The sequence below is a fragment of the Miscanthus floridulus genome, chromosome 6 (assembly GCF_019320115.1).
Source record: "Miscanthus floridulus cultivar M001 chromosome 6, ASM1932011v1, whole genome shotgun sequence".
NCBI classification, from domain to species: domain Eukaryota; kingdom Viridiplantae; phylum Streptophyta; class Magnoliopsida; order Poales; family Poaceae; genus Miscanthus; species Miscanthus floridulus.
In genome coordinates this window covers 38,067,015-38,092,299 of record NC_089585.1, presented here as the reverse complement: position 1 = coordinate 38,092,299, position 25,285 = coordinate 38,067,015, and the positions used below count along the sequence as shown (strand labels likewise).

Sequence of the window (25,285 nt, the reverse complement as noted above, 5' to 3'; positions counted from 1 at the left end):
GTCCGATGAGGCAGACACGACCGACGGCTCCTAGGGCTCCTTCTCCTCCTTCTTCTAGAGTGCAGTGCGCCTCTCAGTGAGGCGAAACTCGCCGAAGCATCCTCCTTACCTCTACCAGCCAGAGGTGACCGGAATAGAACCTCGCCATGGCGGGGTCTAGCCATGGCAAACACGTGGGTGCGACATGACGGCACTAGCATTCCCTAGCCCATGTGGCTCGGCTTCACCGTGCGGTGACTCGTGTAGGTGTGCATGTATGTGAGGTGCCTTGTGATGGTGTAAAGGCGCTGCCTTGGGCTTCCCAAGGGGGGAACCACGCCGGTGATCATGGCGTGCGTGCACGATGGTGGGCAAAGGGGTGACGGGGGGGCTCATCGTGGTGGCAGGGAAGATAGGATAGCAGTGCAAGGAGAGTCATGGCCATGTCGAGAGGTAGCAGTGTCGTGCCGACCCGCAACGAGGAAGAAGACGTCCAGCGTTGTCCCCGTCTCCGATGGCCACAGATGGAACTCTGACGGCTTCGGTTCCTCTCCTTCCTCCTTCTCCTTGCCCCTCCTTCTCTTCTCAAGCTTGGCATGGGTGTAGCGGTGCCACAGAGTGGTAGTAGGGTATGGGAGAGGCGCTAGGGCACCGCGGTGGCTTATATAGCCACTCATGGCTATGGCAATGGCGGTGAACGGCGGGAAGGGATGGAGGGGGTACGTGTACGACTATCGGGGCTCCTAGGATAGGGTTTTTGTGTGCACGGGGTGGTTGCGCGGGTGCTGGCACTCCTAATTCGAATGATGGGTGGTCAAGGTAAGGACGGGGTGGCATCATGGTGCGAGGCTGTGGCGACGAACATCACGCATGGCACAGTGTGGGCTGGGGGAGGCATGAACGCCACGGATCATGGACGTGGCGCCCTTCTGTGCGTCGGTGCCCAATGGCCTAGAGGCAGACAGAAGTGAGCGGTCAGGCAGGGAAGATTCCCCCCTCTGGTGTCGTTGCTCTGCTCGGTGCAAAGGTAGAGGGCGTGGGGAAGGGGATGACATGCGGGGTCCACCCATCGGTGGCAGCAGGGAAGGTGACAGCGGCATGTTGCGATGCGAGCGCAGGCGTGGGCCACGCCAAGATCTCCCCGATTATTACCACATTATCAGCACCATGTGCCTTAACCACTCACAAACAATCATCCACTAAGCATCACATCATAGATATAATGCATAGTAGAAGTAGTAGCAAGTATGTAAGCGAGCGTCTAGCCTATCAGCGGGTGTGTAAGGGTATAGGTTGCGACAAGGTAATGGCTTACAAGCAATTCTACCATGCAACCTATCACAGATCATTTGCATAAAAGTAAAGCACTAGCAGCTACATTATAGCATGTCTAATAGGATTCTACAAGGTTGGGTGGGACATGGCACCTGTGGGCAAGTCATCTACAAGGTCATCAGTGTAGTCAGGGTCGTACTCCTCAGTCTGCGGGTCCTCTAGGTCTATTGAACGAGACATATAGCCACGATAAGCGACTCCTATAGATGATCACAAAGAAGCAATGGAAATTCAAAAGATCCAAAAGCACTCAAACATAAGCCTATGACGTAGAGCTCATTTTTAGAAAAATTTGGACACTGGTTTCATATTTTTCTGAAGTCGGATGAATTTACTATGAATTTTCTAAGTTAAATCCATTTTCTAAAAAAAGAGTTGAATTAATTAGGTGATGACACATGGTGCATCCTGATTGGCTCGTGGCTCAGTAGTGGCTGACAGGTGGGACCAGGTCAATGGTCAATGGTCTTAGTCAATGGTCAACATTTGATCGGGCTCGGACTAGGCCTAGCGGGCCGGATATAGGCCGGGTTGGGCCGGTCTGGGCCGGGCTGGGCCGGACATGTGTCAGCTCTATGTGCATCCACATGGTGCTAGCGGCTGCTACTGAGCTCATGTCTATGGGCGTGGCTCATGGTGGACTCGCAGCGCTGGTCCATGGACCGCTGGCTGGGTCCACAGTGGACCAGATCCACCTCTCCTGCTCCTCTCTCTAGTTCACGGTGAAACAGGCACATGGAAAGGCAAAAAGTGGGTGCTCTGCTCCTCGCTGTGGCCCTATGGCACATGCAATAGGAGCCATGAAGGGGCTCCTTTCCACGCAACTGGGGTCATGTCACGTCACAAAGGGTGGCGCTGGTGACCATCTCTCACGGCAGAGTCCACTCGGCGATAGAAGGTGCAGCGAAGCTCCAGCGGGGCTTTGGTGATGGCGAACCTAGGTCTAGAGTGGCCTAGACGGACAACCAACTAGGCAGCTAGGTGTGTGGCATCACGGTGAACATCATTGGCCTTTCCTCGCTCAACGAGGCAGTTAGATTCAATGGGAACAGCTATGGCACGGTGGTGGCATGGGGAATATGGCAGTCCGATGAGGCAGACACGACCGACGGCTCCTAGGGCTCCTTCCCCTCCTTCTTCTAGAGTGCAGTGCGCCTCTCAGCGAGGCAAAACTCGCCGAAGCATCCTCCTTACCTCTACCAGCCAGAGGTGACTGGAATAGAACCTCGCCATGGCGGGGTCTAGCCATGGCGAACATGTGGGTGCGACATGACGGCACTAGCATTCCCTAGCCCATGTGGCTTGGCTTCACCGTGCGGTGACTCGTGCAGGTGTGCATGTATGTGAGGTGCCTTGTGATGGTGTAAAGGCGCTGCCTTGGGCTTCCCAAGGGGGGAACCACGCCGGTGATCATGGCGTGCGTGCACGATGGTGGGCAAAGGGGTGACGGGGGGGCTCATCGTGGTGGCAGGGAAGATAGGATAGCAGTGCAAGGAGAGTCTTGGCCATGTCGAGAGGTAGCAGTGTCGTGCCGACCCGCAACGAGGAAGAAGACATCCGGTGTTGTCCCCGTCTCCGATGGCCACAGATGGAACTCTGACGGCTTTGGTTCCTCTCCTTCCTCCTTCTCCTTGCCCCTCCTTCTCTTCTCAAGCTTGGCATGGGTGTAGCGGTGCCACGGAGTGGTAGTAGGGTATGGGAGAGGCGCTAGGGCACCGCGGTGGCTTATATAGCCACTCATGGCTATGGCAATGGCGGTGAACAGCGGGAAGGGATGGAGGGGGTACGTGTATGACTATCGGGGCTCCTAAGATAGGGTTTTTGTGTGCACGGGGTGGTTGCGCGGGTGCTGGCGCTCCTAATTCGAATGACGGGTGGTCAAGGCAAGGACGGGGTGGCATCATGGTGCGAGGCTGTGGCGACGAACATCACACACGGCATAGTGTGGGCTGGGGGAGGCACGAACGCCGTGGATCATGGATGTGGCGCCCTTCTGTGCGTCGGTGCCCAATGGCCTAGAGGCAGACAGAAGTGAGCGGTCAGGCAGGGAAGATTCCCCCCTCCGGTGTCGTTGCTCTGCTCGGTGCAAAGGTAGAGGGCGTGGGGAAGGGGATGACATGCGGGGTCCACCCATCGGTGGCAGCAGGGAAGGTGACAACGGCATGTTGCGATGCGAGCGTAGGCGTGGGCCACGCCAAGATCTCCCCGATTATTACCACATTATCAGCACCATGTGCCTTAACCACTCACAAACAATCATCCACTAAGCATCACATCATAGATATAATGCATAGTAGAAGTAGTAGCAAGTATGTAAGCGAGCGTCTAGCCTATCAGCGGGTGTGTAAGGGTATAGGTTGCGACAAGGTAATGGCTTACAAGCAATTCTACCATGCAACCTATCACAGATCATTTGCATAAAAGTAAAGCACTAGCAGCTACATTATAGCATGTCTAATAGGATTCTACAAGGTTGGGTGGGACGTGGCACCTGTGGGCAAGTCATCTACAAGGTCATCAGTGTAGTCAGGGTCGTACTCCTCAGTCTACGGGTCCTCTGGGTCTATTGAACGAGACATATAGCCACGATAAGCGACTCCTATAGATGATCACAAAGAAGCAATGGAAATTCAAAAGATCCAAAAGCACTCAAACATAAGCCTATGACGTAGAGCTCATTTTTAGAAAAATTTGGACACTGGTTTCATATTTTTCTGAAGTCGGATGAATTTACTATGAATTTTCTAAGTTAAATCCATTTTCTAAAAAAAGAGTTGAATTAATTAGGTGATGACACATGGTGCATCCTGATTGGCTCGTGGCTCAGTAGTGGCTGACAGGTGGGACCGGGTCAATGGTCAATGGTCTTGGTCAATGGTCAACATTTGATCGGGCTCGGACTAGGCCTAGCGGGCCGGATATAGGCCGGGTTGGGCCGGTCTAGGCCGGGCTGGGCCAGACATGTGTTAGCTCTACGTGCATCCACATGGTGCTAGCGGCTGCTACTGAGCTCATGTCTATGGGCGTGGCTCATGGTGGACTCGCAGCGCTGGTCCATGGACCGCTGGCTGGGTCCACAGTGGACCAGATCCACCTCTCCTGCTCCTCTCTCTAGTTCACGGTGAAACAGGCACATGGAAAGGCAAAAAGTGGGTGCTCTGCTCCTCGCTGTGGCCCTATGGCACGTGCAATAGGAGCCATGAAGGGGCTCCTTTCCACGCAACTGGGGTCATGTCACGTCACAAAGGGTGGCGCCGGTGACCATCTCTCACGGCAGAGTCCACTCGGCGATAGAAGGTGCAGCGAAGCTCCGGCGGGGCTTTGGTGATGGCGAACCTAGGTCTAGAGTGGCCTAGACGACAACCAACTAGGCAGCTAGGTGTGTGGCATCACGGTGAACATCATTGGCCTTTCCTCGCTCAACGAGGCGGTCAGATTCAATGGGAACAGCTACGGCACGGTGGTGGCATGGGGAATATGGCAGTCCAATGAGGCAGACACGACCGACGGCTCCTAGGGCTCCTTCCCCTCCTTCTTCTAGAGTGCAGTGCGCCTCTCAGCGAGGCGAAACTCGCCGAAGCATCCTCCTTACCTCTACCAGCCAGAGGTGACCGGAATAGAACCTCGCCATGGCGGGGTCTAGCCATGGCGAACACGTGGGTGCGACATGACGGCACTAGCATTCCCCAGCCCATGTGGCTCGGCTTCACCGTGCGGTGACTCGTGCAGGTGTGCGTGTATGTGAGGTGCCTTGTGATGGTGTAAAGGCGCTGCCTTGGGCTTCCCAAGGGGGGAACCATGCCGGTGATCATGGCGTGCGTGCACGATGGTGGGCAAAGGGGTGACGGGGGGCTCATCGTGGTGGCAGGGAAGATAGGATAGCAGTGCAAGGAGAGTCATGGCCATGTCGAGAGGTAGCAGTGTCGTGCCGACCCGCAATGAGGAAGAAGACGTCTGGCGTTGTCCCCGTCTCCGATGGCCACAGATGGAACTCTGACGGCTTCGGTTCCTCTCCTTCCTCCTTCTCCTTGCCCCTCCTTCTCTTCTCAAGCTTGGCATGGGTGTAGCGGTGCCACGGAGTGGTAGTAGGGTATGGGAGAGGCGCTAGGGCACCGCGGTGGCTTATATAGCCACTCATGGCTATGGCAATGGCGGTGAACGGCGGGAAGGGATGGAGGGGGTACGTGTACGACTATCGGGGCTCCTAGGATAGGGTTTTTGTGTGCACAGGGTGGTTGCGCGGGTGCTGGCGCTCCTAATTCGAATGATGGGTGGTCAAGGCAAGGACGGGGTGGCATCATGGTGCGAGGCTATGGCGACGAACATCACGCACGGCACAGTGTGGGCTGGGGGAGGCACGAACGCCGCGGATCATGGACGTGGCGCCCTTCTGTGCGTCGGTGCCCAATGGCCTAGAGGCAGACAGAAGTGAGCGATCAGGCAGGGAAGATTCCCCCCTCCGGTGTCGTTGCTCTGCTCGGTGCAAAGGTAGAGGGCATGGGGAAGGGGATGACATGCGGGGTCCACCCATCAGTGGCAGCAGGGAAGGTGACAGCGGCATGTTGCGATGCGAGCGCAGGCGTGGGCCACGCCAAGATCTCCCCGATTATTACCACATTATCAGCACCATGTGCCTTAACCACTCACAAACAATCATCCCCTAAGCATCACATCATAGATATAATGCATAGTAGAAGTAGTAGCAAGTATGTAAGCGAGCGTCTAGCCTATCAGCGGGTGTGTAAGGGTATAGGTTGCGACAAGGTAATGGCTTACAAGCAATTCTACCATGCAACCTATCACAGATCATTTGCATAAAAGTAAAGCACTAGCAGCTACATTATAGCATGTCTAATAGGATTCTACAAGGTTGGGTGGGACATGGCACCTGTGGGCAAGTCATCTACAAGGTCATCAGTGTAGTCAGGGTCGTACTCCTCAGTCTGCGGGTCCACTAGGTCTATTGAACGAGACATATAGCCACGATAAGCGACTCCTATAGATGATCACAAAGAAGCAATGGAAATTCAAAAGATCCAAAAGCACTCAAACATAAGCCTATGACGTAGAGCTCATTTTTAGAAAAATTTGGACACTGGTTTCATATTTTTCTGAAGTCGGATGAATTTACTATGAATTTTCTAAGTTAAATCCATTTTCTAAAAAAAGAGTTGAATTAATTAGGTGATGACACATGGTGCATCCTGATTGGCTCGTGGCTCAGTAGTGGCTGACAGGTGGGACCAGGTCAATGGTCAATGGTCAACATTTGATCGGGCTCGGACTAGGCCTAGCGGGCCGGATATAGGCCGGGTTGGGCCGGTCTGGGCCAGGCTGGGCCGGACATGTGTCAGCTCTACGTGCATCCACATGGCGCTAGCGGCTGCTACTGAGCTCATGTCTATGGGCGTGGCTCATGGTGGACTCGCAGCGCTGGTCAACGGACCGCTGGCTGGGTCCACAGTGGACCAGATCCACCTCTCCTGCTCCTCTCTCTAGTTCACGGTGAAACAGGCACATGGAAAGGCAAAAAGTGGGTGCTCTGCTCCTCGCTGTGGCCCTATGGCACGTGCAATAGGAGCCATGAAGGGGCTCCTTTCCACGCAACTGGGGTCATGTCACGTCACAAAGGGTGGCGCCGGTGACCATCTCTCACGGTAGAGTCCACTCGGCGATAGAAGGTGCAGCGAAGCTCCGGCGGGGCTTTGGTGATGGTGAACCTAGGTCTAGAGTGGCCTAGACGGACAACCAACTAGGCAGCTAGGTGTGTGGCATCACTGTGAACATCATTGGCCTTTCCTCGCTCAACAAGGCGGTCAGATTCAATGGGAACAGCTACGGCACGGTGGTGGCATGGGGAATATGGCAGTCCGATGAGGCAGACACGACCGACGGCTCCTAGGGCTCCTTCCCCTCCTTCTTCTAGAGTGCAGTGCGCCTCTCAGCGAGGCGAAACTCGCCGAAGCATCCTCCTTACCTCTACCAGCCAGAGGTGACCGGAATAGAACCTCGCCATGGCGGGGTCTAGCCATGGCGAACACGTGGGTGCGACATGACGGCACTAGCATTCCCCAGCCCATGTGGCTCGGCTTCACCGTGCGGTGACTCGTGCAGGTGTGCGTGTATGTGAGGTGCCTTGTGATGGTGTAAAGGCGCTGCCTTGGGCTTCCCAAGGGGGGAACCATGCCGGTGATCATGGCGTGCGTGCACGATGGTGGGCAAAGGGGTGACGGGGGGCTCATCGTGGTGGCAGGGAAGATAGGATAGCAGTGCAAGGAGAGTCATGGCCATGTCGAGAGGTAGCAGTGTCGTGCCGACCCGCAATGAGGAAGAAGACGTCTGGCGTTGTCCCCGTCTCCGATGGCCACAGATGGAACTCTGACGGCTTCGGTTCCTCTCCTTCCTCCTTCTCCTTGCCCCTCCTTCTCTTCTCAAGCTTGGCATGGGTGTAGCGGTGCCACGGAGTGGTAGTAGGGTATGGGAGAGGCGCTAGGGCACCGCGGTGGCTTATATAGCCACTCATGGCTATGGCAATGGCGGTGAACGGCGGGAAGGGATGGAGGGGGTACGTGTACGACTATCGGGGCTCCTAGGATAGGGTTTTTGTGTGCACAGGGTGGTTGCGCGGGTGCTGGCGCTCCTAATTCGAATGATGGGTGGTCAAGGCAAGGACGGGGTGGCATCATGGTGCGAGGCTATGGCGACGAACATCACGCACGGCACAGTGTGGGCTGGGGGAGGCACGAACGCCGCGGATCATGGACGTGGCGCCCTTCTGTGCGTCGGTGCCCAATGGCCTAGAGGCAGACAGAAGTGAGCGATCAGGCAGGGAAGATTCCCCCCTCCGGTGTCGTTGCTCTGCTCGGTGCAAAGGTAGAGGGCATGGGGAAGGGGATGACATGCGGGGTCCACCCATCAGTGGCAGCAGGGAAGGTGACAGCGGCATGTTGCGATGCGAGCGCAGGCGTGGGCCACGCCAAGATCTCCCCGATTATTACCACATTATCAGCACCATGTGCCTTAACCACTCACAAACAATCATCCCCTAAGCATCACATCATAGATATAATGCATAGTAGAAGTAGTAGCAAGTATGTAAGCGAGCGTCTAGCCTATCAGCGGGTGTGTAAGGGTATAGGTTGCGACAAGGTAATGGCTTACAAGCAATTCTACCATGCAACCTATCACAGATCATTTGCATAAAAGTAAAGCACTAGCAGCTACATTATAGCATGTCTAATAGGATTCTACAAGGTTGGGTGGGACATGGCACCTGTGGGCAAGTCATCTACAAGGTCATCAGTGTAGTCAGGGTCGTACTCCTCAGTCTGCGGGTCCACTAGGTCTATTGAACGAGACATATAGCCACGATAAGCGACTCCTATAGATGATCACAAAGAAGCAATGGAAATTCAAAAGATCCAAAAGCACTCAAACATAAGCCTATGACGTAGAGCTCATTTTTAGAAAAATTTGGACACTGGTTTCATATTTTTCTGAAGTCGGATGAATTTACTATGAATTTTCTAAGTTAAATCCATTTTCTAAAAAAAGAGTTGAATTAATTAGGTGATGACACATGGTGCATCCTGATTGGCTCGTGGCTCAGTAGTGGCTGACAGGTGGGACCAGGTCAATGGTCAATGGTCAACATTTGATCGGGCTCGGACTAGGCCTAGCGGGCCGGATATAGGCCGGGTTGGGCCGGTCTGGGCCAGGCTGGGCCGGACATGTGTCAGCTCTACGTGCATCCACATGGCGCTAGCGGCTGCTACTGAGCTCATGTCTATGGGCGTGGCTCATGGTGGACTCGCAGCGCTGGTCAACGGACCGCTGGCTGGGTCCACAGTGGACCAGATCCACCTCTCCTGCTCCTCTCTCTAGTTCACGGTGAAACAGGCACATGGAAAGGCAAAAAGTGGGTGCTCTGCTCCTCGCTGTGGCCCTATGGCACGTGCAATAGGAGCCATGAAGGGGCTCCTTTCCACGCAACTGGGGTCATGTCACGTCACAAAGGGTGGCGCCGGTGACCATCTCTCACGGTAGAGTCCACTCGGCGATAGAAGGTGCAGCGAAGCTCCGGCGGGGCTTTGGTGATGGTGAACCTAGGTCTAGAGTGGCCTAGACGGACAACCAACTAGGCAGCTAGGTGTGTGGCATCACTGTGAACATCATTGGCCTTTCCTCGCTCAACAAGGCGGTCAGATTCAATGGGAACAGCTACGGCACGGTGGTGGCATGGGGAATATGGCAGTCCGATGAGGCAGACACGACCGACGGCTCCTAGGGCTCCTTCCCCTCCTTCTTCTAGAGTGTAGTGCGCCTCTCGGCGAGGCGAAACTCGCCGAAGCATTTTCCTTACCTCTACCAGCCGGAGGTGACCGGAATAGAACCTCGCCATGGCGGGGTCTAGCCATGGCGAACACGTGGGTGCGACATGACGGCACTAGCATTCCCCAGCCCATGTGGCTCGGCTTCACCGTGCGGTGACTCGTGCAGGTGTGCGTGTATGTGAGGTGCCTTGTGATGGTGTAAAGGCGCTGCCTTGGGCTTCCCAAGGGGGGAACCACGCCAGTGATCATGGCGTGCATGCATGATGGTGGGCAAAGGGGTGACGGGGGGCTCACCATGGTGGCAGGGAAGATAGGATAGCAGTGCAAGGAGAGTCATGGCCATGTTGAGAGGTAGCAGTGCCGTGCCGACCCGCAACGAGGAAGAAGACGTCCGGCGTTGTCCCCGTCTCCGATGGCCACAGATGGAACTCCGACGGCTTCGGTTCCTCTCCTTCCTCCTTCTCCTTGCCCCTCCTTCTCTTCTCAAGCTTGGCATGGGTGTAGCAGTGCCACGGAGTGGCAGTAGGGTATGGGAGAGGCGCTAGGGCACCGCAGTGGCTTATATAGCCACTCATGGCTATGGCAATGGCGGTGAACGGTGGGAAGGGATGGAGGGGGTACGTGTACGACTATTGGGGCTCCTAGGATAGGGTTTTTGTGTGCACGGGGTGGTTGCGCGGGTGCTGGCGCTCCTAATTTGAATGACGGGTGGTCAAGGCAAGGACGGGGTGGCATCATGGTGCGAGGCTGTGGCGACGAACATCACGCGCGGCACAGTGTGGGCTAGGGGAGGCATGAACACCGCGGATCATGGACGTGGCGCCCTTCTGTGCGTCGGTGCCCAATGGCCTGGAGGCAGACAGAACTGAGCGGTCAGGCAGGGAAGATTCCCCCCTCCAGTGTCGTTGCTCTGCTCGATGCAAAGGTAGAGGGCGTGGGGAAGGGGATGACATGCGGGGTCCACCCATCGGTGGCAGCAGGGAAGGTGACAGCGGCATGTTGCGATGCGAGCACAGGCGTGGGCCGCGACGCTGGGCCGCGTGGTCACGTGCGTGAGCGCGGGTGCGGGCAGAGCGCTGGGCCGTGGCGCTAGGCCTACTGTGGCTGCTGGGCTGCTGCTTGGGCCTTTTCTATTTCTAGCTTCTTCTTTTCCCTTTTCTATTTCCAAAATCTATTTCTTGGTTTCCTATACTTGTTTAAGTGTAGCCAATGCTTGTATACAAGTATGGGTGGGTCCTCTAGGTCCACTAAGGTCCACATTTGGGCTAGAGCCTTGGAAGCACACACACACATCAAGTTGAATTAAAAGAAGTTTGATACAATTTTATTAACAAGCATAAATCCAAAAAGAAGCAACTCATGTTGTTAATTAAATGCATATGCTCAAACACTCTACCTTGGGTTCTACTTGTGCAACTATGAAGATGGTTTCCTAGTATGCTCACTCACCATACATGGGTTTTGTTGGAAAAAATTTTAAGTTTAGATTTTTTGTTATTGGAAAACTTGGGTTGTTACAGTACTCCCCCCTCACAAGAATCTCGTCCCAAGATTTAAGGTTTGACGCACCTTTCGAAGAGGTAGGGGTAGAGCATCCAAAGTTCTAACTCTTTCTCCCAAGTGGCTTCTCGTTCAGTGTGGTTGCTCCACTGAACCTTGCACATAGGTATGGTTGTGCTTCTGGTTTCCTTCTCGACTTTATCAAGTATCTGGATAGGGTGCTCCTTATATTCCAAAGTGTCTCACCTGGTAGCTTCAAGCACTTGCGTAGCTATGATACATGGAACACTGGGTGTACTCCTGCCAATTCTTCGGGCATCTCCAACTTGTTAGCTACAAGTCTAGTAGGCAAACCAATGGGGAGACATGGATCACACAAAGATTTTTCTCCCGAGGTTCGGTGAAAGGTCCTAAATGGCTAGAGGGGGTGAATAGCCTAATAAAAATTCTACAAACACACTAGAGCAACTTGATTAGTAAGACAAAAGGCGTAATGCAATTTTTCTCTAGCTCTACACAAGGGTTGCAAGCCACCTATCCACAAGTCTAGTGAAGTATGATCACTAAGGCACACAATGGCTAAGTCTTTACTTGCTTAACTAGTGAGCTAGCTAATTACAACTAGATTAACAACTATTACATAGCTACACTAGTTACTCAAGCTACCTCTACACAAAATATCTCTAGAAATATAAATACAAGAGGTAGAGAGATATACTGACGTGGCAAGAGACAATCAATCAAGAATACCAAGTGAAATCTAAGAGACAACTGACACACATTTTTCTCCCAAGGTTCACGTGCTTATCGACACGCTAGTCCCCGTTGTGAAGGCCAATTCACTTGGTGGTTTGCGAGCTAATAGGCACCACACCTAGCCCAACACTTGGGTGCCGCAAGAACCTACACAAGATGAGGGCACTCAACTTCACGAGCAATCAACTAGAGGTGCTTTTGGCTCTCCGCCAGGGAATAAGCCCAAGAACCCCTCACAAACCACCGGGAGATGGCCACAAATAATCACCAACTTGTGCCAACCTCCTCAAGCTAATCCAAGCCATCTACGTGGTAGCAACCACCAAGAGTAACAAGCAATTCCATAGCTCACACAATCATTAGTGCCACTAGATGCTCAAACTCTAAGCAAATGCACTAGTATCACTCCTAATCCCACAAAGATGATGAATCAATGAAGGAGATAAGTGGGAGGTGTTTGGCTTAGCTCACAAGGACGTATCAATGATCAAAATGTCCAAGAGGGTGATCTAGAGCCAGCCAACACCTATTTATAGAAGTCCCAAAGTCCTCATACCCGTTGGCCAACTTATTGGGTTATCTGCGTCCAGACCGGACGCTCTAGCACCGACCGGACGCACTACATCAGTGTCCGGTGCGCCACATGTCACCATCGTGTCACTCGACCACTTGAATTGAGCCATTGTAGCCCACGCGCACGCTCACTCAACGTCTGGAGATGCGACCAGACTTGACCAAAACAAGAGTCCGGTGCGATCCAGAGAGCTCCTAGAGCCTCTTTTTCACAATCGGACGTGTCCAGTCAGGAGTGACTGGACCCTCCACCACGTTTGGTCCACCACTACGTGTTGTGCCATTCCATGAACAATGCGAGGGGCGTGCCCCCAAGCTAGCATTCGGTCGCACCTAGCAGACCGGCCACACCTAGGGTAAGGTATCGAACGCGTCCGGTCAACCCGGGGACAGCGTCCAGTCACCTCAGTGACCCCTTTCTCTTCTCCTCTTTCATCCCTTGTGCAAATGTTCTAACTCCACCAAGTTTCCAACACTTGTGTATGTGACTTAGCATTTCACAAACATGTTTTCCAAGGGATGTTAGCACTCACTAGGTTCTAATGCAAATGCATGGAGTTAAATCACCTAGTGGCACTTAGACAGCCGTATTAACTTCGAGATCACCCCTCTTAATAGTACGGCTATCTATCATAAACCCAATCACACCCTCAATGGTGTCTTGATTGGAAAAAAACAAAATGGCCCTATCAATTTTACCTTTGCCTTGAGCCCATTTTGTTTTTCTTTTTTTTTTCTTTTCCAAGTTGGAGCACTTGATCTTCACTTTGGCCATCACCATCATCATGACCATCATCTAGCTCCATCACTTGGACTTGGACCACCCTAACTCTTCCATCACTTAGACAAAGGGTTAGTCCAAATAGGTTTCATCGATTAGCCAAAACCAAACTAGGGCTTTCATTCGGTGGCTTACCAACCACTTACTTCTTTTTGAGATGAGTCCGAGGATTGCTGCTCCTCAATTAGTTTACTAAGCCCGCAAACTTGGACTACCCCCACAAGGTAGGCTTTGTTGTGAGCACTAGTCTTGAGCCGGTCGATCAACAAGGAACTCCACGAGCCTGTCTATATACTAGAGTTGCTCTTTGCCTTCCTTTGGCAGGGATGAGCACAAGAACTCTAAACAAGTCTCTTCTGGAGCTACCACACAATCTCCATGTGGTGCTTCACGGAGTCGCAGCCACCAAGCCATTTAGGAGTGGAAACCTCCAAGAGTAACAAGCACAACCCTCTTGCAAATCAACACCTAGTGTCACTTTATCATTCTCTCAAAGCGCACCACTAGAGTGACTCTTTAGCTCTCCAAATTATGCCTCACATGCCAGAGTACGAGAGAACTCAGAGGAGTATAAATGAGGTCCTCTTCATGAATACAACATGCCCAAGATGCCAAGAGCCACCCCTATATATAGACGAGCCCTCAACTAGCCATTACTCTGCTTTTTCATGCTCTGCGCGGACCTGGAGGTTAGAACGGCCAGAGCCCAATGGTAGGCTAACGACTCTTTTCTGAATGTGCCTCTACTCCGGTGCCCCACCGGAAAAATCCAATCCAAACTCCTTCCTCTCAGGTTCAAACACGTGGAATATCACCCTTTATTCGGTGTATTCTCCTGTGCCCACCGAGTGGCACCACTACAGAAAGTGTGCTCCCAATTTGAACTTCTCGTGTGTCTTCTACTCTGCTAGACACACATGGCTGCTAGACCACGCCTACCACTAGCACTATCGGACAAAACACTTGGCAACCCACATCACCAACAACGTTCAGACCAGACTAAAGGTGCCCCAGCAGTCAGATTGCCCAATGGGCCGGTCAGACTGCCCACAACCCACAACGGCATTTGGAATGGAGTGGGAGAGCCTTTCACGCCGCCGCCGCCACCTAGGGCCTAGGGTAGGACCGCCGGCTCCTCACTCCGCTGCCGCTGTCGTCGTGCCTAGGGCCTCTCTCCTTCTTCCTCTGCGGTGACTCTACTGAGGGGACCCATCTTTTTCCCATAGTTTTTCTAGTGTCTTAGGGTTTTAGTCCAAATAAATTTCTAGCAAAATCAGATGATTTTTGGTTGCGATGGCTTCGGTGATTGCCATGACGAGATCGTCGTTGTAGGCAGCTAATTGGTGGCCTTTGTCTGCAAGGGGAGGGGTGCTTCTAGGAGCCCCAACAAGGATAACGACTCTGGATCATCGATCTCACCGTCGATATCGATGGTCGCAGAGAGAAATTCAAGGTCTTCAGGTGATGATTCTGCAGCCTATGCCGTATCCGATGATGCAACTGTTGATATTCTTTCAGCGATTTAGATGTGCTTTGGACCGATTCTGAAGCGTTGGATCTTGTGGCATGTCCAATGTTTTAGAGTTGGTCGTTGGATGCGGCATAAGGACTACACTTTGGCTGCGACGTTCGAGGGAAGCTATTGGGAAAGAAGACAATGGAAGAATCTGGATAATATATAATGTATTTTTCATTTTAGATTTTTTCATGTGTAATTTGGGGATGTACTGTGCCAAGATTTAATATAAGTTCCCCTTCCCTTTGTAAAAAAATAAAATGGGGTATAGGTTTCAAAACAACATGGACAAGTGGGGGAAATGGAGAGACCGCGGGTTTTAAAAGACAGCATGCTCAGCAATAGGGATGAAAACAGTACGGATATTTTCCGACCGTATTCGAAACTGAATCCGTTTAGAGGGGTTGAGATCTGTTCGTATCCGAGTCCGGATATCCAACATCCGACACCGTATCCGTATCCGAATACTCAAATCGCATATTTATGATGTCGATATCCAATCGTATCCTATCCGACATAGTTGACACTATCCGTATTCGAATCTGAATCCGGACAAAAATATGAAAACAAATATAATATCAGTAATATCCGTCCGTATCCGATCCGTTTTCATCCCTACTCAGCAACGACTCCACTCGGGATGGAACCCACAATCTCTGGTTCCGTGGACCAGCCAGTAGGCATGTTCTTATATATGTGTTTAGAAAAGGAACACAATGCACAGCCAATATGATGTTTAGTTGACCAAACACATTGTCAATAGCTTGGCTAAAATTATTAGCCAAATTCCTTTGTTTATCCATTTTGTAAAATAGAAAAGTCCTTAAAAAAGAAGAGGTCAACAACAGTCTTGCTATTTTAAAAAGTTAGATAGTGAGCGCCCGTGGTTGACTATATATGGCCACCGAAAATTAGGGATAACCACCTTCTTATTTTACAAAGTTGGATAGCATATCTGTTGGAGCCAACTTTTTTGTTATATAAATTCTAAAATAACCTCCACAACAAGAATAGCCAAGTTGTTGGAGTTGTTCTAACAATGCTATATAATTCCTATAAAAAAAATAGACCATGTTTATTAGATTTGATGATGCGGAAGGGCATGTAGTCTGGTGGTTAAAAGAGCCTCAATAGCACATGAGGTCCTAGGTTCGACTCCTCATGGGAGCGAATATTCTAGGATCTAACAGCTTTGTGCTTTTAGTGATAGACGACGTTCCTATCAACAGCAAGACGTATGTGGTGACTTCGTCAATTTTGTCTCGAGAATTTGCCAGACCGATCTTTGATGATGCTCATAGGGGTAGGGTTTCCATACGTGCATCCATATGGGGTGAGTGTGCGTGTGTTGTGAGTGTCTGCGTTGTCCCGTGTAATCTCATAAGAAAAAGATTTGATCAGCATGTCAGGGTTTTTCTTCTATTGCAACATGAGTATTATTTCCTAGTTAAATTAAAATGGATCAAGAGGCAAAGCAGAGCACAAAATTTGTCGCCCAACCAAGGAAAATTTTCAAAAGAAAAAACTATCCACTTACGTCTAGAACGGGTCGCCCCTGCCACCACAACCTGTCACTCCATCCACTTGGATTTGGTAAAAGGAGAGAAGAATGAATAGCATGGGCCAAGGTGGGCCAATTCGACCATCATGATGGAATGCCTATATAGAAAAGCCCGTTAGCCCAGACTCCTAGATGTCCTCCATAGGCAGGAGACTCTTGGGGAGGCCCAGCTCTACCAGAAGATCGATGGACTTCTTCCTGCAGATGGCATCACCATTGACAACCTCTGTGCCATTATGGTGGTTCGCAATTTAGGATGCCATCGGCAATATGCTAAGAGCCTGTTCGGATAAAAGGAATATAAAACAAATGAAACCAAAAAAAAGATAGATGTGTAGTAGTAAAACAGAGGAATTAAAGATACATAAAAAAAACATAGAAAATAGTGTTTGAAACACTGGAATCATAAACTTAGAAAACTAACTTAATGTGGGTTCCACGGTTGCACAGAACTGCTTTTTCTTCTCTTCTGACATGATGACCCAACACACTCTTGCTCCTATCTACTTTTTTTTTGCAAGACTTGGTTACAGACGCAGACACTCACATATACGAGCGCACACTCATACCTATAAACACATGCACACCCTATCTCTATGAGTATCTCTAAAGAACTGAGTTGGATCAGAAAATCTCGAGATTAATGAAGTCACCGTAGACGTCTCGCTGTCGATGAACACATCACCTACAGCTAAAAGAATAGCACAGTTAAATTCTGAAATAAATCAAGAAAAATACGAGCACTTTGTCACGTCGAGGACCAGCTGAACTACTCTCAGTTCACTGTCTACTTGTTGGACTAGATAGAGCCTTCATCGTTTCCTTTCATCATTCTTATCCTCTCGTTATCATCCCCGCACAGTTCTTACTCCTTTCTCCATTGCCCTGATCTAAAGCGAAGCAGCAGCATGTGAATCTCCGGGACAAGGTTGTGACTGTGCGGTGGGTGCGGTCGTGTGGAGCCGCGCAGAAGGCAGGTCAGTGAGGGACTCCGGTAACGGTGGTCTACGATGAGGTAGGCATGGGTAGCGACGGTTGCGCCATGGTTCCTAGTTCGTCCTTTGGTAGTATTAGCTACTCGTTCTCTATCTTCACTATGCTTAGTGCGCTGCCTCAGGCTTCCGCGAAACCATTGGTTCTGACCGGATGTTTTATTTGCCATTAAATCAATGGTTGTAGGAAAGTTTCTTCCATATCACTGTTCTTGTTTCCTTTGTTCTAAACGCCATTTTGCGAAAACTTTCCAAAAGAATGGATTCTTGTAAAAATCCTATGAAATTCCTTTGATCCTAACAGGGCCAAAATACCAAGTGGGTTTTGATCTATGAATGTGTTGTATGCAAATGAGTTGAGTGCGACAAACATTATTATGGAATAGGGTTTATCTATTGTACCTGTACCTAATAATATATTATTAAAGTAGTAAAATTTCTCTCCACCTATATTTTCCATCCACCTCCACCTAACTATCTTTGCATTAATGCACTCATACCCTCCGTGTCTCGTATGTGAACCTGATTCATGACACGTACTGTCGAGTACCACGAGAAGGGGTCCCCTAAGCGACAATCGAAAAATCGCTTAGACCCCGTCAAAGTCAAAGCCAAGGGACAATTGTTGGCCAAACCCCGGCCATGTCCGAAGCCGCCTACTCTCTGCCTCGCTAAAGGCCTCGCACGGAAGGCCTCGGCCGGCCTACCGAATCTCCGCCTCGCTAGAGGCCTCACACGGAGGGCCTCGGATGGCCTACCGATTTTCCGTCTCGCTCGATGCCTCGCGCGAAAGGCCTCGGCCGAGGAACCAATTCTCTGTCTCGCCCGAGACCCCGCGCGTACAACCTCGGACGAGATGCCGATTCTCCGCCTCGCTCAAGGCCGGCTCGGCAAAACAACCCCGTCGCCTCCGCCTCGACCAACTTCCCGGACAAGACGTCACGACCGACCGGCGCGTTCGACTGCTCCCGCGATATCAGCCGAACGACGGCTCGACACAGCGGCGTGGCCGACTGGACGCTAGTCACATCGAAGCCATGCCGCCCGAGATAGGACAAGACAGAGGTTACCAACCACTGTGCTCGGTATTGTGCCCACGACCGGCGCCTGTACTGCACTGTGCTACCTAACCCCTGCTCCAGAAACAACGCGGCGTGCGGAGTCAAGCCCAGGTCACTATAGCCTCGGAATCAGTGTACATAACCAACTGCTCCCTCCACGTCTCGGCAATCTACTTCAGGGTCTCGGCAACCTCGGGATTCACGCCTGCCGAGCCCCCTGCGACGGCTCGGCCTCGGCGCCAACTGAGCCTCGGCTCTTCACGCAGTCAACGCACAGCAACCAGCACGTCGCTCGCCAGGCCCTGCGCCCAGCCATCACTGGAGCTCCCACGTCGCACAAGATCGGATGTGACCAGCACGTTGCTCCAGCACTTCAAGGGCAGGACCACTCCATCAACCATGTCGCCATAGTAATAGGCTACAGGGCTCGGACGTGCCGTCTCTGTTCGCACGACGCCGCATGGCTAACACATGTATCACCCCTGTCCCTCCTTCAACTATAAAAGGGAGGGATTTGGACCGTTTCAGGGGGGTGGAGGCGGACGGGTTCGCGAGGTAGACGAACACACACTCGACATTCTGTAACATGCACGCTTCTCCGCCGCTTAAGGCCAAGATCTCAAGCAATCCACGCCGCTCCACGCAGAGACCTAGGACTAGCTCCCTCTCTCGCCCTGCTTGTAACCCCCTACTACGAGCATTTCAGTGCAAGAAATACAAGATCGATCTCTCAGACTGGACGTAGGGCACTCATTGCCCGAACCAGTATAAACCTTGTGACTCTTTGCATCACCATCCAGGATTAGGGACACGCAGTACGTTTTTTACTAGTTGGTTGAGGGCCCGCCGGTCCAAAACACCGACACGTACTCATGAGTTACGACAACTCGCACCTAGCTACGATGAATACAGAGACCAACTCCAATATGTATTGGGTCGCGTCCTACGTATCTCATATGATCCGGACTTATTACCGGTGTTCGATGATGCGGAGTCTGATTCCTATATGTATTGGCCCCGTTCACGTGTCCTTAAACCTGGCTTGATCCGCTTCTTTTTTCATTTGGAACAATGTTTTCCTCTTATAAATTCCTCTAGATTCATTCAGATTCCTCCAAAATTCCTCCAAGCGAACGGTGCATTGAATTCCATTGCAACGCACGGACACATGTTTGCTAGCTTATATACAAATCTGGAGGCTTGCACAAGTAGTCAGCCATATTTGACTTCTTAGCAGCATGCATACTATGACGCACAAAGTCACTGACCAAGTCAAAAAGAAGCAGAAATTGTTTGTAGTTTTTCAGGGTCTGGTGCAAATGACACAAGATGTAAGCACCGGTGCACCATGTCAACAATGTACAACTCGGCAACCCATAATGATTGACTTGGTCCTCTTCAAGTAAGTAAAAATTTTCAAACTTCTCCATGCATTACAAAATTATTCTATGGATCGGAGCTGTAAGTTTGTAGGTTATTGGGTAAGGCTTGGCGGTTACCATACAAGCAATCTTTAATTAATATGTACAAGATGCGTCGAACTAACCAAAACTAATTTGAAGTAACAACCGTTCATATGAAATTGCAGTTTTTATTTATTCAATATACACATTTTATTTAGAAATATACTAGTTTTCCCCAGAACTACAAAACAGATATTAGACCAAACAAATCATACTTTTTCCAGTATTTCATTGAAAGCAAAAGTACTGATATACACTTACATAGGCTAGCCCATCAAAACCTGTTGCCAGCCATAAATCTAATAACAGTTTAAGAGAGACAAGATGCTCCAACAAAATGCAGAAACACCCTAGCTAAAGGCCAGCAGACTAACAGCACCTTAGCTAAATCAGTGATAGGAGTACCGTCCATTTCTCATGCATTATTAGAAGCAACCGTGCTTGGCCCGTCATCGATGGAGGCTGCTCTAAATGCTGCATAAATACACAAATTATGTAAAGATAAATAGATTGGTTATCGAACCAATCTGTGTACTCGACGAACAAGTAAAACCAAACACAGGGACCAAAAATTGCTTTAGAAAACAAAGCAGGCCCTAATATATGGAGGTCCAGCATTTAACAACCAGGCAGCCTAATAGATAAACAAGTTTCTTGGAAGATCAAACCAATTTTACGATGGTCCATAAAAAATAAAATGTAGTACAACTTTATGTTATATATATTGCAATATTCTACTCTGAAAAACTCATTATTCTTGAACCAATATATCATTGCCCATACTTCCATGCATGCTACTAAGTTGAATTAATACCAGCAATTAAACCTAGAGAAAGTAAAACTTTACAGAATTCAACATGGCCCAAGACACATGCGGCAATTACCTGGAGTGCAGAAACTCATGTAGGGAATAATATTTACAGTGTGGGCATCAGCATCAGATACATTCCTAGTTCTGCCAGATAGATCAATAGCCAAGAACACGGACAAAAACACGGACAGCATCCACAGCAGCAACGATGTAGAGCATGAGAGGTCAGAAGCAGGGAGAAGACCCTTGAGGTGACCCTTGAGGTCAACAACTTTATACTGCCTCCATGTCCATCCACCACTCGGAGTCGGAGCAGACTCCCTCAACCATATGCAGAGAGAGAAATCGTCATACATCATGGCAAATCCCAACCCATCATCCTCCACTGACATGAGCACAATAATGGCAGACACGATGCATATCGGCGGTAGCCTTATGACTGATAGTTCATTCTTGACCAAATCGTACTCTAGGATTCCATTGTAGTGCTGTAGGAGGAAGTAGAGTGCATTCCCAACAAGGGCACTGGAAAAGTTGCTCAACATACCAAGGTAGCTCAATAGAGGCTGTTCGGCTCCACTTGTCGGCCTCAGATGAGTAGACGTAAGCCTTAGTGAAGCTCTCGGTCCCTAAGTGATCTAGACTTTTTTTCAAAAAAAAATTGAGAAAAGAGTCCTTATAGATTTGGACTGCTTCATTTACAAGTTATTTATTCCCTGGCTAATTTCTAATTTATTTTATCCAAGCGATGTCCTATTTATTTTCCTATATTTTCTGGTTTTCTCCTTTTTATTCTGGATCACCTTGGATGCAGGGGAATTTGAGGAGCAGAGGTGGCCCGCTCCCCTGGCTGTGCACACTGTCTGCCTCGCGCGCCAGGGGTTCGGGGTTGGTCAGGGTTGGGTCATGAGCTCCTCCTGGCCCACTTGACCCGATGTTGGGTCCCTGATCGAGGCGCATGACACAGCTACCAATTTCAATCTTTATGAGGCTACCAATTTCAATTTTTCTATAATTAGTGTAGAATAATTGTTTTTCAAAATGTGGCAACTAATTTCAATTGATGTAGAATAAATTGTAGTTTTGAGCTACAATTGTTGTTCATCAAGGCTCCACGAACCGGCAGTGAAGATTGTGATCACTACCAGTTTATAAGAACCGGCACTGATGTGAACCCTCCAACACTACTGGTTTCATTGTGCCGGTTCAAAATTCAACAATGAAGGGGGGTTTGAACTGGCAGTGAAGTCTCGATCTGAGGTAGTGTGTGATACATCCCATTGTTATTGCTGGCAGTAAAAACACCGAGCAGTAAAGACTTCTTTGTTTTGAGAAACTGCAACCATACTCTAGTGATGACTTGCGAGAACTATAAGGCAACACAAGCAAAAATACAAAAAGGGACTCCATCTAAAGGTTTCATCGCTTGCATGTCTGTTATCTTATGACAAATTTAGAAGGTTTATGCTAGTTAGATTTTAGTCTGTTTTAGTCCCTCCGATTAGAATCGGGCGTCATAAATTTAGATTAGATATCTATATAAGAAACCCAACCCTAAAGACCTCTCCCTCATTCCCACCTACCACCGCAAGAGCTCAAGCTCTTACCCAACACTGCGCAGCGCCATTGTTGTGCCTAGCACTGAGACAGCCCCGTCGTCGCTCTTGATTCCTCCACTGATGCAGACCTGCCTTTGCGTCGGACGCTCTTCTAATCTGGTAAGACAACTACACTCCTCCTCTATATGTGGTGACAGATCCACTACTCCTTGCCGCCTCCATGGTATATTTGTCTAAGATTTGTTACTCTTATTGGCGACTCTGCTCATCCATCAGCCCTTGCCACCTCGGCGACAGCTCGCACCAACCGCCCACCATCACAGGGCCGGCAAGCCTCCCTCTAAGCCGTGTGGACCTTGATTATAACCCTAAAACCATATGTGCCTGGATAGTTGCCAAAATCAAAAAAAAATTGACAGATATCTGAACTGTTAAGGCATGTTTTCTGTATTTATTAAAATTCTTTTTTGATAGGTCAAGTGATTCAAAAATTTCAATCCTAGTCTTGTAGACCCCACAATTGTTTCAAAAAAGTCTTGTGGGCCCCATAAGATAGGAATCAAGTCCCTCAATCCATGGTGAAACTGCCCCCTGGTTTCCTCTCTCTCGGAAGCGAAAGCGGAAGCGTGGAATTCTGCTTCCCCGACCTACTAGGTACCCACCGCGCGCCGCCGCGGCTGCCGGACGAGATCGTCGAGGAGATCTTGCTCTGCATCCCTCCTGACGACCACGAGCATCTCCTCTGTGCTGCTCTCATCTGCAAGCGCTGGGCCCGCCTCATCGCTAGTCGTGGATTCCGCCATCGATACCGCGAGCGCCATCGGACGCCGCTGCTGCTGGGGTTCCTCGGCAACCTCATCGACACCGGCGGATACGCACGTTTCATCCCCACGCGCGTGTTCCGGCCGGTCCGCCCCGACCGCCATGACTACCGCGCACACGACGCCCGCCACGGTCGGGTCCTCCTCAACAGAATAGCTCGATGCGGCGACGTGTTCCAGGGAGTGGAGGCCGCTCTCATCGTTTGGGACCCTATCACCGATGAGCAGTGGCCCCTGCCGCCTCTGCTGCGGGACCAGCCGGTGCGCAACTGGACCGCCGCGGTGCTTTGCGCCACCACCGGCGCCGCCGGCCTTGGCACCTGTGACCACCTAGGTTGCTGCCCGGGGGACTTCCGCGTCGTCTTTGTTGGCATCGACGACAAGGAGATGTTTGCCAGCGTCTACTCATCAGATTCTGCCACATGGAGTGAAGCGACCTCTGCGAACCTTCCTGATGATTATCTCCATGAGGCGGTGCTCCCTGCTCTAGCAGGGAATGCACTCTACTTTGTTTTTCGGATGGGAATGGCAATGCTCAAGTACGATCTGGCCATGAGGGTGATGTCTGTGATGCACATACCGATCAGTTGGTATCCCCGCCGCGTTGTGCCCATGGCGATGGACGATGGCGGCCTAGGGCTCGCGGAAGTGGACATGGAGTCTAATCTCATACTCTGGTCAATGGAGGTTAGTGCTGATGGAAATGTGGAACAATGGGTAGTGAGTAGACACATTGAGCTCAGGACGCTGCTCCCTGCTCATGCCCTTGCGTTCTGTGTGGTTGCCGTTGCGGATGCCGTGGGTGTCATCTTCGTGTATACGGTTGATGGGGTCTACACTTTTGATCTGAACTCTGGGTAGGTCACCAAGGTTTTAAGCTATGGTTTCTATGACATTATCCCCTTTGTGAGCTTCTATACTCCAGGTACGATCACATGAGGTCCTACTTATAACATTATATTAGCCTTTAATTTTGCAGTGTTTTGCTCCGTTGTGATTTTTCCCGATAAAGGCTGGATTTATAGGGGCACCGGAATATTTTTTGTTGGATTTCTATGTGCTCTAGAACAATCACTTCATAAAACTGTATTCTCCATTTATCCTAGCCCAATGCCATATTATAAAAGCTGTGATACACATATAGTCATATTTCCTTTTATGGCCACAGTTGGAATTAATATGCTAGACATGTGCAGTAGGAATTTCTTGGTCCAGTGTTGCTGTTGTGGACATATGTCTTATACATATTCCCTCTGTCCTGTAATGTAATGTAGTGCATTTCAGAGATTTAAAGACAAATTAAGAGAGAACATAAAAGACACATTATCCTTATTTTATTTCCTAATCAGACGTTATCATCAACATGGTTAATGGTGATTTGTTGATAAATAAAAAGTATTTAATGTAAAACTAGTTTTTGTGCTCTAGAATGCATTATATTTGAAGACAAATTTTGAATGCTAAAATGCGCTGTATTACAGGGTTGAGAGAGTATCTTAATTTGGGCTGGGCCAGGAAGGTGCTCAAAAGGCCATTACCCTGCATATATGATCTCTAGCTTTTTACCCTGCAGTAGCTACGATACGTCACATTGTTAGTTAACAACAGTATAGAAGCAACGATATGTGGTTTTCTGGAATTTCAAGTTTATCATCTTTTAATATGAATAAGTGCGGGTTAATATGAATAAGTTATTGTTACTTTTTTTGTGTGTGCTAGGATAGGAAAAATGTTTAATAAGGGGAATTGATTTCTCAGCCTGCTGACATTTTTTTTGAATTTTTTGTATTTCTGCAGTATTACGACCGGCCTTAGACAGGTGAGGAACGGAGTGCGGGTGCTTCAAGTAGTGCTCTTGGCAGAAATAAGGTGCTCACCGGAGGGTTTCTTGGCAATCGGAAAATTGGTGGAAATGATAAATAGTACGAGCCTTATAGTGGACAAGGTCATTGAACAGCATTAAGATATATACTGATATAATCAGGAGTAGCAAGACATATATAGACTGTGTCGTCTTAATTAGTTTCAGCTCATGAGAGACTGCATATCAAACTCTGTTTCAGTTTAAATGATCTGGTCGTGGTCTACTGCTCTGTCACTGCTAGTGAACTTATCCTGCTTTCTCTTTCTAAGCCTTCGTTTCTGCTTGCTGTGTAATTGTGCTGGAGGGTGATGCTAATTTGCTGGCCATACAAATTTTAACTAATGCATTTTTTTAGCACTTGCACCACATTGAATTTATTT

The 25,285-nt window shown here is 49.9% G+C and overlaps 1 protein-coding gene across 1 annotated transcript; it reads left to right on the top strand.

Annotated features, from left to right (window-relative positions):
- Positions 1 to 22,795: 22,795 nt before the first annotated feature.
- On the top strand, positions 22,796 to 24,975 carry LOC136458104 (uncharacterized). The gene is made up of 2 exons (XM_066458100.1): positions 22,796 to 23,966; positions 24,839 to 24,975. The coding sequence occupies exon 1, from the start codon at positions 22,796 to 22,798 to the stop codon at positions 23,900 to 23,902; it is 1,107 nt and encodes a 368-aa protein (XP_066314197.1). The 3' UTR covers positions 23,903 to 23,966; positions 24,839 to 24,975.
- Positions 24,976 to 25,285: the final 310 nt, after the last annotated feature.

What these genes read in the sequence shown, in the direction of transcription:
- LOC136458104 (XM_066458100.1), top strand. Translation starts at nt 22,796, where the DNA reads ATGGTGAAACTGCCCCCTGGTTTCCTCTCTCTCGGAAGCGAAAGCGGA.